Source organism: Panulirus ornatus, chromosome 59, assembly GCF_036320965.1.
Source record: "Panulirus ornatus isolate Po-2019 chromosome 59, ASM3632096v1, whole genome shotgun sequence".
Taxonomy (NCBI): Eukaryota; Metazoa; Arthropoda; class Malacostraca; order Decapoda; family Palinuridae; genus Panulirus; species Panulirus ornatus.
Genome location: NC_092282.1, coordinates 25,120,935 through 25,138,961, shown reverse-complemented (window position 1 = coordinate 25,138,961; position 18,027 = coordinate 25,120,935). Strand labels below are relative to the sequence as shown.

Here is an 18,027-nt window from a genome sequence, read left to right as displayed (position 1 = left end):
TTCCTCAAGGCTCCCAGAATTTTCGCCCCCTCCCCCACCCTATGATTCACTTCCGCTTCCATGGTTCCATCCGCTGCCAGATCCACTCCCAGATATCTAAAACACTTCACTTCCTCCAGCTTTTCTCCATTCAAACTTACCTCCCAATTGACTTGACCCTCAACCCTACTGTACCTAATAACCTTGCTCTTATTCACATTTACTCTTAACTTTCTTCTTTCACACGCTTTACCAAACTCAGTCACCAGCTTCTGCAGTTTCTTACATGAATCAGCCACCAGCGCTGTATCATCAGCGAACAACAACTGACTCACTTCCCAAGCTCTCTCATCCACAACAGACTTCATACTTGCCCCTCTTTCCAAAACTCTTGCATTTACCTCCCTAACAACCCCATCCATAAACAAATTAAACAACCATGGAGACATCACACACCCCTGCCGCAAACCGACATTCACTGAGAACCAATCACTTTCTTCTCTTCCTACACGTACAAATGCCTTACATCCTCGATAAAAACTTTTCACTGCTTCTAACAACTTGCCACCCACACCATATATTCTTAATGTCTTCCACAGAGCATCTCTATCAACTCTATCATATGCCTTCTCCAGATCCATAAATGCTACATACAAATCCATTTGTTTTTCTAAGTATTTCTCGCATACATTCTTCAAAGCAAACACCTGATCCACACATCCTCTACCACTTCTGAAACCACACTGCTCTTCCCCAATCTGATGCTCTGTACATGCCTTCACCCTCTCAATAAGGATTTGTAGAAATCCTTATTTAGGATTAGGGTAAGTGTCGTAAAATTTCTTTACCTTTAAAGAGCATTAAAACATGTAGATATATCAAGTAATATTGCCTGTAATTTATGTAAGTATGGAGCATAGCCTAAACTACTTTCAAATATTCTGGAGTCCATCATATATAGTATGGTATTTTTCCATGGCTACATGTTGTTTTATGATGCGTCCCTTTGTAAATTTGTAACAATTATTCTTTTGCTGCCATTGCAGAGTAAAAAATCTGGGAAGCATTAGTTTTATGTGTTTTTCTGGTAACATGTGATATAATGCTGATGGTTCTGATTTTCTTGAAGTTGTTAGTCACTATTGATTTGAACTAAATTTTTATCTCACCTTGAATTGGACATCTGTTGTGTCTTTTTATCGCTGTATTATGTCTAACTTTTTCCTCATTATCAGCAGGATTGAGAATATGAACTTAGCTAAATATTTTAGTAACTTTGGGGCTTGGCTGTGATCGGTAGGCACTTGGTATGCTACATGATACACTACAGTTAGAGACTGGTTGTTTGTGGATAAGGCTGTTTTTGTTTGTTCTTACTGCTGCCTCATTGAGGTGGGAAAAGGCATTTAAGTATTAGAAATTATAGTCACTAATTCTCAGATGCTCATGAAGAATTCTGCATATTTATTGGACTGTCAGATAAGCAAAACAATATCATGTGCTTACATAAGAAATAATAGGTTTTGATCACCTCAGCAACTATGCAGAGGGAAATGATTGAAGCAAGGAGGCTTGAAAAGGTAGGAAAAGTTGGAAAAGTCAGAGGTAGGGGAAATACATAAAAATGAGTGAAAGAACCAATTTTATAAGGTAGTGTGATGTTTTATGATTTATGGTAGACTTCTAAGTGATGCTTGTAAATAAGCAAACATTGGGACATATCATTTATATCTTTAAAAGTACTAACTCTACAGACGCCTGAGACCATCTGTAAGAGAAGTGCAGTATATGCTTCACATTTGTTCTCATGAAAGTTGATAAAATATATATCATTAGGATTTGAAATTATTGAACATTTAGTTATTGCTATGAATGGGCCACCTTATATTTCACAACAGAGATGGGGAAACAGGGCATTCTCATCAGTCGACTGAACTTAGGAAATGGGGAAGAGAACAGACATGCAGAGGATAGAGATATTAGTGGAGAAGAAGAAAGCAGAGAAGATAACGAAGAGGGAGTAGAGGAGATTGAGGAAGAAGGGGAAATCAAACATCACATATTTGTCATGCACACCACTGACAATGAAGAAACAGAACTCATCACCATTGCTGAACCATCAAATTCACATGGTAAGTAACTCGAGAATGTTTCACACTGTTTATCCTGATATCTCCATTCTTTTCTCAGCTTGCTTATATGGATTCCAAAACAATCTAGTCCAAGCATATGGTGATTATGCATAGTTCTAACACAAATTAACGTTTTTGCTCTTGTGAATGCATCCAAAATTGTCCTTACTTGAGCAGTCCATTATTACTTTTGTAACTCTGTACTTGGACCTGTGGAAAAAATATAGCAAAAATGGGGAAATTGAGGCCAAAATGTATCTTGTTCAGAAACACAATAATATATAAATAGCTTTCATTCTATCCAGACTGACCTATACCCCATACCTGGCCTTCCCCCTGATCTACTACATGGCAAAGATATCTGGTGAGGGAAGGTATGCAGAAAACATACCCATTTTTGCTCCAAGATAACATTTTTCTTTTTTCACCCACCCACACACACACACACACACACACACACACACACACACACACACACACACACACACACACACACACACACACTCACCCACTCATACTGTTGACGTGCTATCATTGGACTGAACCAAGGCATGTGAAACATCTGGGATAAACCTTGGAAAGGTTTGTGGTGCTTGGATGTGGATAGGGAGCTGTGGTTTCTGTGCATTGCACATGACAGCTAGAGACTGAGTGTGAACGAATGTAGCCTTTTTGTCCGTTTTGCTGGCACTACCTCGCTGAAGTAGGGGGTAGCGATGCTGTTTCCTGTGGGGCAGGGTAGTGCCAGGAATGGATGAAGGAAAGCAAGTATGAATATGTACATGTGCATATATGTATATGTCTGTGTATGTATATTTTCTTTTTTTCCTACATATTTGCCATTTTCTGCATTAGGAAGGTAGCATTAAGAACACAGGACTGAGCCTTAAAGGGAATATCCTCATTTGGCCCCCTTATCTGTTTCTTCTTTTGGAAAAAATGAAATGGGAAGGGAGGATTTCCAGCCCCCTGCTCCCTCCCCATTTAGTCGCCTTCTATGACACGCAGGGAATATGTGGGAAGTATTCTTTCTCCCCTATCCCAGGGATATGTATGTATATGCTGATATGTATATGTATGTATGTGGGTGTTTATGTGTATATATTTTTTCTTTTTATACTTAGTCGCTGTCTCCTATGTTAGTGAGGTAGCGCAAGGAAACAGACAAAAGAATGGCCCAACCCACCCACATACAGATGTATATACATAAACGTCCACACACGCACATATACATACATATATATACACAGACATATACATATATACACATGTACATATCCATACTTGCTGCCTTCATCCATTCCCGTCGCCACCCTGCCACACTTGAAATGGCACCCCCCTCCCCCCATGTGCGCGTGAGGTAGCGCTAGGAAAAGACAACATTGGCCACATTCGTTCACACTCAGTCTCTAGCTGTCGTGTAATGCACCGAAACTACAGCTCCTTTTCCACATCCAGGCCCCACAAAACTTTCCATGGTTTACCCCAGACACTTCACATGCCCTGGTTCAATCTGTTGATAGCACATTGACCCTGGTATACTACATCATTCCAATTTACTCTATTCCTTGCATGCCTTTCACCCTCCTATATGTTCAGGCCCTGATCACTCAAAATCTTTTTCACTCCATCCTTTCACCTCCAATTTGGTCTCCCACTTCTCATTCCCTCCACCTCTGACACATATATCCTCTTTGTCAATCTTTCCTCATTCATTCTCTCCAAGTGACCAAACTATTTCAATACACCATCTTCTGCTCTCTCAGCCACACTCTTTTTATTACCACACATATCTCTTACCCTTTCATTACTTACTCGATCAAACCACCTCACACCACATATTGTCCTCAAGCATTTCATTTCCAACACATCCACCCTACTCCGCACAACCCTATCTGTAGCCCAAGCCTGGCAACCATATAACATTGTTGGAACCACTGTTCCTTCAAACATACCCATTTTTGTTACAAAATAATGTTCTCACCTTATGTATATATATGTGTATATTTAGTGAGTGTGAGGCTGGAAATCCTCCCCTCCTGTTTTCACTTTTCCAAAAGAAGGAACAGAGAAGGAGGCCAAGTGAGGATATTCCCTCTAAGGCTCAGTCCTCTTCTTAACACTACCTCGCTAATGTGGGTAATGGCGAAAACAGGCTCCAGTCCTTGACAAAAGTCCACACTAAGGCTGAGCCTTAATTGATATATTGAAAATTATGAAAGGGAAACAGAATGTCAAGGGAAAGTATTTATGAATTTTAGAGGAAGTGAAAAAACCTGTCTTTTGAAATGTACCAGGTCATACTTATTTGGAAAGATGTGAGAAGGTAGAGAGTCCTAAAGCTTTGAGGGGTAGGGAAAGAAAGTTATTAAAACAGCCCACCCTTGAGTTGGCAATGGCCACACAGTAATCATGTGATGCAGCAGCTTGCCAAGTATTGCGTGTTCTGTCTAGTATTGGGGGCACACAATAGCCAGCTTTTGGGAGTAAAAATCAAAGTAATACCTTTAGAAGAGGGAAAGTGAATCAACAGTGTGGCATAAGGCAAGAGGGTCAAGTTTGGATTTAGCTTGGGACAGTGCATGCATATGTTAAAAGTATGGCAAGAATAGAACAGTTCACTTTTATGTAACTTCCTATGTTAGAAGTCATTGTAAAATGTGACAAAACTTGATAGGAACCAAAAAACAAACCCGATGCTTACCACCTGTTATGAAGTCACAAAAGATTTACCAGATGTACCAGCAGGTCAACACCTTAAAACAAGAGTGGTGCATGAATTTTATGCTATATTCTGTGCATTTTTCATACTTTTAACTACAAGTCTTTCACTGCTTTTTTTCTGCAGAGCAGAATAAACCAGGGGGAAAATATGGTTATTTAAAAATCAGTCTTAAGGTTAGAAAACGCTTCACATCACAGAGGTTGTACTGCATTTGTCTTTTTATAGAATGACTAAAAGATTTTGTATTATTGTCTATGTGTGACCTTGCCTAATACCATTTCATGTATCCAGGTGAAAACAGTCAGAGTCAAGGTTCATCAGTGTCATGTGAAAAGTGTGGAACTCTGATGTCGTCTGTTGCAGTCTTAAGAAATCATGCCAGACATTGTAAAGGTCAACAAGAAGGTGAGTTTCATACTCTGTTTATCCTTTGCCAGTTTTTATATGTAGACTGCTTGTATATTTTTTTGGAGGACAGATCCCCTTAAGTATTTGAACGAGCACTTACATTTTGTGAGTTTAAAACACCGTTTTACCCCGAAACTCAGGTTTATCCATGAGGATTTAACTCTCTTGACCATCATGAAACACATGAGGCCAGCAGAAGCTCTTTCGTAGGGACTTATAAGAGTGCAGTAACCCATTCAGGCCTATAATGTCATAGTGCAGGGGTTATGCAGAGGATGGTGCTGCTAACCACCAACAGTAATTTTATTTGCTCAACCTAGTGCTGTGCATTTTGATGTATGATCAGTGCTCATTTTTTATTCACAGTTTACAAGACACAAATTTTAAGTACCTTTTCGATGGGGATTTGTTTACTGAGCAACACTGCAAGCACCAGCAACTTACAACACAGCAGTAGCTTGAGACTTTGTTTTGATATAATTGACCTTTGTTGTGCTATGTATACTTTTACATTTTATGTTGTATTTCTTTTATGATTTGCAAGACTTTATAGTTGTCTATTTTTGTTTTTATTGAAATTTCATAGTAGAGATATTGTGTATGGACCTGGATTTTGATGATCTTATGTGAAGCAAACTTATGATACCTGACTGCATTATAAGAGGCTATAACTATAGTTCAGCTGGTTGAGAGGATTACTTCTGTCAGGGATTATCTGGCAGGTACTTTCTTCAAAAATTTAGTTTATTTTCATGTTACTAGCTGTCAGCACTCAAAATATTTTTTCAAGATTGACTTGTATCCTTGTTTTATTAGTAGCGGAGGTGAGGACAGACTTTGATGCTTAAGTTCCCATGTGTCACTTATTATGACAGTGATAGTTAGGGAACCATAGGAACCCTTTTATGGGACTCCTGCAGGTTTGAGGCTATGATCCACCTTCCACTCGGTGACAGTAAGGTGGGATCATCTGGGGGAGGAAGGTACTTCAACAACACTGTACTCCCTTTAGTATACTGATGTTGATACATCCTCATTACAGGTGCTTCTTACTCGTGATATTATTTGTATGTGGATTCCAGGAACACCAGTGATACACCTGGAATATCAAGTTGTAAGGTATCTACTCAGGAGTCCTTGAAACACCTCATGAGATTCTTTTTTTTGCAAAAACTCAACAGGGCATTGATAGTCTTCAGTGCAGAGAATCTTAATGATTACTGGTATTCTGCTCATCTTTAAAGTCAAAGTCAACTTCAAATCTAATGTTATTTTGGAGGAAGAAAAGACCTGTTCTGAGGTATAACGTTCCGTAACCCAACTAGTGTACTAGTGATACTCTAGTGGAACTAATTTGGAGAGTTTCTACCTACAGAAAATTGTCGGGGTACTGTGTGGGATGATTCTTTTACAGAACCTCATTAAGGTTTTGTTTGCCTGAAGTGTGCAGAACCCCAGTTGCTGCTGGTATACTAATTGTTGATGTTATACTGGTAGCCATTTGTTTAGGTCAAGATCACTGAATATCCTTTTGTCATTAGAAGGATGGGCAGAGACAGACATTGAGGTTAAAGCATCATATCCTGATTAATGTGCCAATGAAAAACTAGAGGTGCTGGGCCAGAGAACAGTACCCAAAGGGAGTTAGTGCAATATCTCATGGAATTATTTCTTTGCAGAATCTCAAGAGCTTTCATTGTCTTCAATAACAATGCCTTATGTGCTGCTGTTGTTTTGCATCATTGTTATTAGGTCAGATGAATTTTGTAACCCTGTGTCTTACTTAGGTAGGGAAGATAGACCCATGGTTCCTATGTCCTTTCTGGTATGCAGTAATAGCAAACCAAAGATATGAAACAAAAGAGTTTGGAGTATATATATAACATCAGCACAAAGTGTAGCAGTGAGCATGTACCAGTGAAGATGTCTTCCAGGTCAAAGGGTGGTTGGGGAAGCAGAAAGGATACAGTAATAATAATTGATTGACATAAAATAGAGGCTGTGATAACAGAGTTATTCAGGAGTTTTACATTTTATCCATTTATGTTGTGAAGTTTTTCCATCATCTCTTGACATACTGTTTTGCATTACAGTAATTAACTACAGCTACTGTAATGAGGTTGATAAGTAACCCTCAGACAGTAATGAACAATGGAGCATGTAGATTCAGGTAAAATATTAACTAATGATATTCATCAGAACCAAACTTATTGTAAGTATTATATCTACCAGTTACAATGAAATCCAAAATAATACCAGTTGTGTAATGGTTTTGCATAATGTATCAATACCCATGACCTGCTTGAGTAATCAGGTCTTTAGACTGTAAAGCACAAGAGTCTGGCACTCTGTATAATCACAATAGCACAAGAACTTTAGGATCTACCAGCCATTACAAGTGATCTAGCAGGAAAGCACAGGTGTACTGTATTATCAAAATGAACTTGAACTGGAGCTTTCTCATGGCATTAGGCAAATTTATATGCCCTAGGAATACTGAAATATCCAATGGTGTCATACTTGTAGGAGCCCTCTAGGAATGAATGGAAGATCATATGGGTGGGTGGATGACTAACAATGTACAGTGTCTGCAAGAAAACCTTGTCTGACTCCCATAGATTTTTAAAGGCGATATCACACATTTTGGTACTTTCTCATCTGTCCTTTAGCATTGATTTCTGTCTGCAGATGTCTGGGCATGGAAATAGCAGGGCTGCTGAAGTATTCTAGGTCCATGATTTGAGTTTCTAGGGTCTTGATCTGATTAAGGTGGGTCACTGATGAGATGGTGCTGGAACCAGCCACTTAATTGTGCATTTTGATTGCTCATTGCTTTTATGAACCTCAAGTGTTCCCACATTTTGTTGCTTTCTGTAAAAAATTTGGGCTTTCTCCGTCTTAGAGAGGTAAGAACCAACCATTTTGAAGCACAGGTGGGAGAATTACAGTGTCCAGAAATGAAATTTCCAGATGAATTGGCAGTCAGGAAGAGTAAAGAAAGAACATTTGTCCCTCAAGATAGCTTGAGGCATACTAAGAAAGGTTGTTGGAGCTTACACTGATAAAAACACTAGTCTCAGCATACAGATGTACAATGATTTTACCCTAAGAGTGTCATCTGCTTGTATCCACAATAAACATCACCCATGTATTGCCTCTGAAAATATATAGGGAACGGACAATGTTTTTTTGTGGACATTGTGGTTCATTTATTCCTCTTTCTTACAGCTAGGTATTGCCCATAGTTGGATAAGTTACTGTCATAGTATATGAAGATAATAGCACTACTTATCTAGGTATATCCTCTTTATGGACTGTATTACCTATTAATGAAAGGGAGCTGAGATGCTGAAGATTTTATTGTCCTGTCCTGAAAGGTATGTAGCCCAAATCCTGGTAATAGGCTGTAGATGCTTCCATGAGAGGGTGATAAAATTCCACAGATTTCTTAGAATATATAAGATTAAGGTCCTACTTATAAGTAGCCATCACTTAAATCAAGTTTGACATTAAAAAGTGGTATTTTTTGTAGTTTATGGGTTATCTTATGTTCATTTGCTTAATGTGAATTAGTTAAGAACATAGAATTGGTCTAAGTATTTAGTGTGATTTAGCAGGATAATATAGATGCACTAGAAGAAAGGATATTGCTGGCTGAAATGATGGAGCTGCATAGAAGGAAACAGGGAATGTAAAAGAAGAAAATAATGCAAAGCATGGAACAAAAATTCTGTTTGCAAAAATAGATAAAGCAAAGTACAAAAAATTCAAGGTTGAACCTCTTAGTGTGGGAGATGAATATTAAGATAGCTCAAAAAATCTTCCAAAGTGTAATCAATTAAAAGAAGTCAGTTTTTGCCCCCCCCCCAAAAAATGAAAGAAGGTGTATATGAAATAGTCAGTCACTATTTTAAGTATGTCCTTACAGATATTACCATACCAGGGTGGTAAGTAATTAAAGCAATTGATCATCTTAGAACTCAAGACCAAGATCTGATAGAATTCCTGTGATATTTGTAGAAAACTCAAAAATGACATTAGCAAAATCTTTGATGTTATTGAGGCAAACCATAAATGAATTAAGTGTAGGATTTTTTTTCATACATGATCAGTTTCCCCTGTTAGTGAGGTAGTACTGAGAAACTGACAAAAAGATGGAGTGAAAAAGATTTTGAGCGATCAGGGCCTGAACATGCAGGAGGGTGAAAGGTGTGCAAGGAATAGAGTGAATTGGAATGATGTGGTATACCAGGGTTAACGTGCTGTCAGTGGATTGAACCAGGGCATGTGAAGTGTCTGGGGTAAACCATGGAAAGTTTTGTGGGGCCTGGATGTGGAAAGGGAGCTGTCGTTGTGGTGCATTATACACGACAGATAGAGACTGAGTGTGAATGAATGTGGTCTTTGTTGTCTTTTCCTAGCACTACCTCGTGCGCCTGCAGGGGGAGGGGGTTGTCATTTCATGTGTGGCGGGGTTGTGACAGGAATGAATAAAGGCAGCAAGTATGAATTATGGACATGTCAATTAGTCAATTGGGAGGTAAGTTTGAATGGAGAAAAACTGGAGGAAGTGAAGTGTTTTAGATATCTGGGAGTGGATTTGGCAGCGGATGGAACCATGGAAGTGGAAGTGAATCATAGGGTGGGGAAGGGGGCAAAAGTTCTGGGAGTGTTGAAGAATGTGTGGAAGTTGAGAAAGTTATCTTGGAAAGCAAAAATGGGTATGTTTGAAGAAATAGTGGTTCCAAGAATGTTATATAGTTGTGAGGCATGGGCTATAGATAGAGTTGTGTGGAGGAGGGTGGATGTGTTGGAAATGAGATGTTTGAGGACAATATGTGGTGTGAGGTGGTGTGATCAAGTTAGTAATGAAAGGGTAAGAGAGATGTGTCGTAATAAAAAGAGTGTGGTTGAGAGAGCAGAAGAGGGTGTTTTGAAGTAGTTTGGTCACATGGAGAGAATGAGTGAGGAAAGATTGACCAAGAGGATATATGTGTCAGAGGTGGAGGGAACGTGGAGAAGTGAGAGACCAAATTGGAGATGGAAAGATGGAGTGAAAAAGATTTTGAGTGATCGGGGCCTGAACATGCTGGAGGGTGAAGGGCGTGCAAGGAATAGAGTGAATTGGAACGATGTGGTATATCGTGGTCGACGTGCTGTCAATGGATTGAACCGGGGCATGTGAAGCGTCTTGGGTAAACCATGGAAAGTTTTGTGGGTCCTGGATGTGGAAAGGGAGTTGGGGTTTCGGTGCATTATACATGACAGCTAGAGACTGAGTGTGAACAAATGTGGCCTTTGTTGTCTTTTGTTAGTGCTACCTCGTGCACATGCGGGGGGAGGGGTTTGTCAATTCATGTGTGGCGGGGTGGCGATGGGAATGAATAAGGGCAGACAGTATGAATTATGTACATGTGTATATATGTATATGTCTGTGTGTATATATATATGTATACATTGAGATGTATAGGTATGTATATGTGCGTGTGTGGATGTCTATGTATATACATGTGTATGTAGGTGGGTTGGGCCATTCTTTCGTCTGTTTCCTTGTGCTACCTCGCTAATGCGGGAGACAGCGACAAAGTATAATGAATATATGTAATGTCTGAGGATTGGTGGAATGCATGCATAGTGCCAGTGTATAAAGGCAAAGGGGATAAAGGTGAGTGTTCAAATTATAGAGGTATAAGTTTGTTGAGTATTCTTGGGAAATTATATGGAAGGGTATTGGTTAAGAGGTTAAATGCATGTACAGAGCATCAGATTGGGGAAGAGCAATGTGATTTCAGAAGTGGTAGAGGATGTGTGGATCAGGTGTTTGCTTTGAAGAATGTATGTGAGAAATACTTAGATAAACAAATGGATTTTTGAGTAGCATTTATGGATCTGGAGAAGGCATATGATGGATTTGTATGTAGCATTTATGGATCTGGAGAAGGCATATGATAGAGTTGATAGAGATGCTCTGTGGAAGGCATTAAGAGTATATGGTGTGGGAGGTAAGTTGCTAGAAGCAGTGAAAAGTTTTTATCAAGGATGTAAGGTATGTGTACGAATAGGAAGAGAGGAAAGTGATTGGTTCCCACTGAATGTCGGTTTGCAGCAGGGGTGCGTGATGTCTCCATGGTTGTTTAATTTGTTTATGGATGGGGTTGTTAGGGAGGTGAATGCAAGAGTTTTGGAGAGAGGGGCGAGTATGCAATCTGTTGTGGATGAGAGGGCTTGGGAAGTGAGTCAGTTGTTGTTCGCTGATGATACAGCTATGGTGGCTGATTCGGGTGAGAAACTGCATCAGTTGGTAACTGAGTTTGATAAAGCTTGTGAAAGAAGAAAGCTGAGAATAAATGTGAATAAGAGCAATGTTATTAGGTTCAATAGGGTTGAGGGACAAGTTAATTGGGAGGTAAGTTTCAGTGGAGAATAACTTGAGGAAGTGAAGTGTTCTAGATGTCTGGGAGTGGATTTAGCAGTGGATGGAACCATGGAAGGTGAAGCAAGTCACAGAGTCGGGGAGGGGCTGTAGGTTCTGGGAGTGTTGAAGAATGTGTGGAAGGCGAGAACGTTATCTCGGAGAGCAGAAATGGGTATGTTTGAAGGAATAGTGTTTCCAGCAATGTTATATGGTTGCAAGGCATGGGCTGTAGATAGGCTTGTGCAGAGGAGGGTGGATGCATTGGAAATGAAATGTTTGAGGACAATATGTGGTGTGAGGTGGTTTGATCGAGTAAGTAATGAAAGGGTAAGAGAGATGTGTGGTAATAAAAAGAGTGTGGTTGAGAGAGCAGAAGAGGGTGTATGGAAGTGGTTTGGTCACATGAAGAGAATAAGTGAGGAAAGATTGACTGAGAAGATATATGTGTCAGAGGTGGAGGGAATGAGAAGTGGGAGACCAAATTGTAGGTGGAAGGATGTAGTGAAAAAGTTTTTGAGTGATCGGGGTCTGAACATACAGGAGGGTGAGAGGCATGCAAGGAATAGAGTGAATGGGAACGATGTGGTATGTCGGGGTTGACACGCTGTCAGTGGATTGAACCAGGGATGTGAAGTGTCTTAAACCATAACAGTGGATGGAACCATGAAGGTGGAAGTGTCACAGGGTTGGGGAGGGGGGCAAAGGTTCTGGGAGCATTGAAAACTGTGTGGAAGGCGAGAATGTTATCTCGGAGAGCAAAAATGGGTAAGTTTGAAGGAATAGTGGTTCCAACAATGTTATATGGTTGTGAGGCATGGGCTATAGATAAGGTTGTGCGGAGGAGGGTGGATGTGTAGGAAATGAAATGTTTGAGGACAATATGTGGTGTGAGGTGGTTTGATTGAGTGAGTAATGGAAGGGTAAGACAGATGTGTGGTAATAAAAAGAGTGTGCTTGAGAGAGTAAAAGAGGGTGTGTTGAAATGGTTTGATTAATTTCTATTGTAGAGGTATGCATTTCATATTTTGTCATTCATTGTTTTCACTTTTTTGTGTGTTTCAGTTTAGGGGCTAGATGTAAAAGATAGGGCATTCAAGTTGTTCTTACATAACTAAGATTTTGTTTTTCTACAACAGGTGTGTCAGTGGCAGAATGGTTTGTCCAGGGTCACAAAGGCAGTCCTAGTGAGAGCATGGAAATAACCATTGGGAGTGATGGTAATGGTGGTGGAAACATGGACTGTGTGGAGGAGACAGGTGGAAGACTGGAATGTGTAGAAGAAGTGGATGGAACCAACCTAAGCCATGCTGTCACAATTAATGAAGATGGTAGCATAACTTCTGTGCCACTCTCTCAGCTGGCACCACTACAGCTGCAGCTAGAAAGTAAGATAAGGAGTTCCAAATTAGGTAACTCAGTATTGTATTGTTTGTTGTTACTTAAGAATTATGTTCAAAGCACAGGAATGAATTGCTGGGTATAGCTGAAAGAAGGTAGTGAAACAAAGGCTTAAATCTATCTATCTGTCAGTATATCTGATGACCATTCCTCCTAGGAACTCCCATGAAGGGGGTGACTGCTGCAGAAGAATTTCCATGTATCCCTGTCCTTACATTCCTACCTTGCATACACCATTCCATGCATTCTTTCATCATTTCTGTCTCTCCGGTTTTCTTCCACTCTATTTCACCATATCACTGGTGGTTTTTCTCTCCCACCATTCCCTTTAATTGTACTGTCATATGCTCTTCTCATAAATTTTCCATCTTGCATTCTTTCCACATGTCCAAACCACCTCAAAATGTTATGTTTCACCCACCGCACCACTCCATAATTCATTCCTTTCACATTCCCTGCCATACCACATTCCTAGTAGACCCCCGTATTTCTTTCTTCATTTCATGGTTCATAGGCGAATGATGATGAGGGGGCATGTAAAAATGATGATTTAAAAGGTCCCCACCTTTTTGGAAGCAGATGATCATGTAAATGAGATGTTTGAGAGATGTTATTTTTGTTGCAGGAACCAACAAGAAAGAGGAAATATAAAGAAAGAAAATTTATGGTGAAATGAGAGAAGTCAAAGAGCCAATGAGAAGAACATGCATTTTGATGGTGAATGTTGAATATAATGAGAAAAAAGAGTTTTTTCCACCATGCAAACTGTATGTTACACTGTAATCTCCCTTCCCTGTCAAGAACAAGTATCTTACTTGCACTGACACTCATTTTCAGCAGCTCCCCCTGCATACACCATTGAAATAGGATGGATTATATCATATGATTACCCTAATTTAGATGATACAGCATCATTTGCATATAGCAGTTATGGCAACTTTTGTTGCTTTGTTATGAACTTTTTTCTTGTGATTTCATTTTCAGGTTGGTTCTCATAAAGTGTCAGTTGTCCACCAGAATATAAAAGTGGGCTTTCTCTTAATACTTTTTCAACATCTAAAGAATTTTATTTTATATCTGGCATTAATATTCATTAAAAACTGCATCAGGTGGTCTTTCTTTCATATTTGCATTTACAAGAGAACATCAGGAATAGACAAAATGATTACCTCATATGCTTGCATCCTTTTTCTAACTGTTGTGTATATGGCACTAAAACCACAGTCCATTATCCAAAACTGTTGTTTTTCCATGACAGCTTTATATGCCCTGGTTCAGTCCTTTAACATTATTGATCCTTGTATACCACATCACTGCAATTCACTCTGCCCTGAAAATATTGAATGCGAGATAGTGCTAGGACACAAAAGAAGAACAACCCATCAACTCATATACACATATATATACATAAATGCACATTCATATACATATCAACATACACTTTTTTAAATACATATCCACCATTTCCCACTTCAATGAGGTAGGTTTAAGAACAGAGGACTGAGACTTATAGGGAATATCCTCACTTGGCCCCCTTCTTTGTTACTTTTTTGGAAAGGTAAAAAAAGAACAGGAGGGGAGGATTTCCAGCCCCCCGCTCCCTCCCCTTTTAGTCACCCTCTATGACACACAGGAAATATGTGGGAAGTGTTCTTTCACCCAGGGATGATCAACATATATACATAGACATACATATACATACACATATATCTACATATGCGCGTGGGGAGGGGGTGCTGTTTCATCTGTGGCGGGGTGGCAGTGGGAATGTATGAAGGCAGCAAGTATGAATATGTACATGTGTATATATGTATATGTCTGTGTATGTATATGTATGGATATGTTGAAACGTATTGGTATGTATATGTGCGTGTGTGGGCGTTTATGTCTGTTTCCTTACGCTACCTCGCTAACGTGGGAGACAGTGACTAAGTATGATAAAGAATATGATAATAGATATACATATATACACATGTACATATTCATACTCACTCACCTTTATCCATTCCCGATGCCACCCCACCCCACAGGAAATAGCATTTCTATCCCTTGCGACTGCAAGGTAGCTCCAGAAACAAGATGAAGAAAGGCAACATTCACTCACACTGGTTTTATTGCAGTCATGTGTAATGCACTGAAACCACAGCTCCCTGTCCACATCCAGGCCCCACAGACCTTTGCATGGTTTATCTCAGACGTTTCATATGCCCTGGTTCAGTCCATTGACAGCATGTTGACCCCTGTATACCACTTCGTTCTAATTCACTTTATTCTGTGCACGTCTTTCACCCTCCGGCATGTTCAGGCCCGATTGCTCAAAATCTTTTTCACTATCCTTCCACTTCCAATTTGGTCTCCTGCTTCTCCTTGTTCCTGCCACCTCTGACACATATATCCTCTTTATCCAAAGTGTAGACAGGAGCATGACTAGTGTCTGTTTGGGGAATGTGGTTTTTGGTAGCTGTATATATGGTGAGTTGGAAGGGCGTTGTTTAGTTCACTGTGTATTTGTTTTGCCAGTGTTGTATTTGTTGGGGGTGGGAGGATCTATGAGGAGACATTCCTGAAGTTTCAGGCAGGGGGTTAGCTTTTTATTTCTACTTGGAGGATGGTGACTAGTTATAGACTAGTTTGGATGGGCTGTATCAAATACCGTCGTTTAGAATTGAGTGCCGGGAATGTTATGGTGGGACTGAATTGGGAGGATCTTTGTTTCATTGTGAAGGCATTGTGTGTTGAAGGGAGAGTCATGCAAGGGAGAAAAATTGAGGGTGCAGTGAAAGTTCTCTTGAATGGGAGAAGATTGAAGTGTTTATGTACAAGAAGCTTGCATGAAGAAATACTTGTTTCAACTTCAATGTGAAAACAGAGCTTGTGGAGGTCAGAATTGATGAATAGAACAGCAGAATCTTTTCATTATATAGTTGGAAATAGAAGGCAGGTTCTGATTATGTAATAAATTTTCAGTTGACCAACATAAACACAGCAGATTACACCTTTAGAGATGAATATAGTAAAGTTTTGCTTCATATGATAGAAAGATAAGATAGTACACTAAATATTTTATCATTGATTACGTGTTCTTTTCTCAATGTAGATGACTACATGGTGGTTCTGAGTAATGGCAGCAGGACGGATGAGGGATCTTCTGCAGCCTTTCAGACACGAGAGTTGCAGCAGGTATGGAACGCCCAGGCAGACTTTGGGTTTTTAAAGTTTGAATGTACATAATTTACATTTTAGTTGGACAGACTGCTATGTAATATATTTGCGTGGTTTGCTTTAGTTACACATGGAAATACAACCTAGGGAGAAGTGTTTTTCTTTGCGATGGTTATTTGTAATGCAAGCAATTCCTGTCATTCCACTGATATAGTGAGTTAGCCAGGCAGATTAAAACTAGTCATTAAACATCAACAGTTGTAAGAAAATGACCAGACAGGGCCAGGTGATTGTCTGATATAAGATGCCTCTCCAGTGAAGGACTTTCCCCTCTTGACAGTGTACCATCACACCCTCAGTTCGACTCATGTATCATTGAGCCTTCTGGAATCATCTGTTATGTCTTTTCCCTTTCTTTCATACCTGTTCACTGTTTCCCACATTAGTTGGTGGTGAAAGGAACAAAGAAAAGGCCTCATTTGCTCACATTCACTCAAGTTGTCCTGTGTGATACACAGAATCCTTACCCATTATCCACAGACTTTCCCATGGTTCCCCTGGCTGCTTTATATTCCTTGATTCAATCATCTGACATTATGTTGCCTGATGTATAACCACATTGCTCCAGTTCACTCTTTCCCATGGACACCTTTCACCCTCCTGCGTGCTCAGGCCTCGAGCACTCAAAATCTTATTTACTTCATCTTTCCATCTCCAATTTGATCTCTCGATTCTCCTTGTCCCATACATTTCTGACTCATATATCCTTTTTGTCAACCTTGCCTCACTCACTCCCTCCATATATCCAAACCACTTCAGCATGCCCTCTTCACATGTTTCACCCATACTCTCACTACCAATCATTTCTTACTTGATCACCCCTCCTCACACCACTTATTGCCCTCTGTCATTTCATTTCCAACACACTCACCCTCATCTGCACATTCTCATCTAATAGCCTATTCCTTGCAAGCATGCATCATCATTGGGACTACTACACCTTCAGACATACCCATGCTTGCCCTCCAAAATGGTGACTTCTCTTTCCATCCATTCCTCAATGATATCATGACTTTCACCTCCCTCACCCATCTTATGACTTCACCTGAGCTTTCATGGTTCCATTTTCTGCCATCTTCACTCTCAGGTGTCTTCAACACTTCACTTCAACTAATCTATCTCTTTGCACCGTTAAACCTTATATAACTTTGCTTTTATTCTTGTTCACTATCAAGTTTTCCCTTGCATACAGTTTCCTAAACGTAGACTCCATCTGCAGTTTCTCAACAAACAATAAATGACCCCCCTCCCCCCAGCAGACTGGATAACTGCCTCTCTTTATGTTACAAGACATAAGGTTCTCTTGCCTCAGTTAGCGTAGATGATACAGGAGGGCAACTGAGTCTGATGGTGTCTGCTGAAGGGAAATACTTGTGATCCCATATGGAAATGTTCTGTATGGAACTCAGCGTTGGTTTGATTTTTACATTATGCTGAACCATAGATCACATTTTTAACTGAGTATAACAGATCCCTAGATAAGTTTTCTCGGTGTGGTATTTTCGTAGATATTTTTGTTATGCACAATATGCAAACCTTTAGTTCTTCTTATTGGCCTTGGATAAGTTGCAATAGGATCTTAAGCTCGAAGTTCAATGGTAATTTTGGTTTATATCATAGTTCTGGATGAAATGGACCTTCACTTTATTGAGCTAGGCATCGCAACAACTGGGGTCAAGAAACTTTGGAACTTTTGCATTGAGCTTTGATTTTCATTGAAGGTCTGTAGACTTTTGAGTCTTGTTAGG

General features: G+C 39.8%; 1 protein-coding gene across 3 annotated transcripts in view; it reads left to right on the top strand.

The window, feature by feature from the left end:
• The window catches only part of LOC139767294 (uncharacterized), a 79,826-nt gene that overhangs the window by 46,742 nt on the left and 15,057 nt on the right, over positions 1 to 18,027 (top strand). For all 3 annotated transcript variants that reach the window (XR_011717034.1, XM_071696494.1, XM_071696493.1), the window contains exons 12-15: positions 1,878 to 2,111; positions 5,128 to 5,241; positions 12,796 to 13,044; positions 16,155 to 16,237. Coding sequence is in view for 2 of the 3 variants with exons in the window: in XM_071696494.1 (XP_071552595.1) it covers positions 1,878 to 2,111; positions 5,128 to 5,241; positions 12,796 to 13,044; positions 16,155 to 16,237 (680 nt within the window). In the remaining variant the exon portion in view is untranslated. The remainder of the gene's footprint in view (positions 1 to 1,877; positions 2,112 to 5,127; positions 5,242 to 12,795; positions 13,045 to 16,154; positions 16,238 to 18,027) is intronic.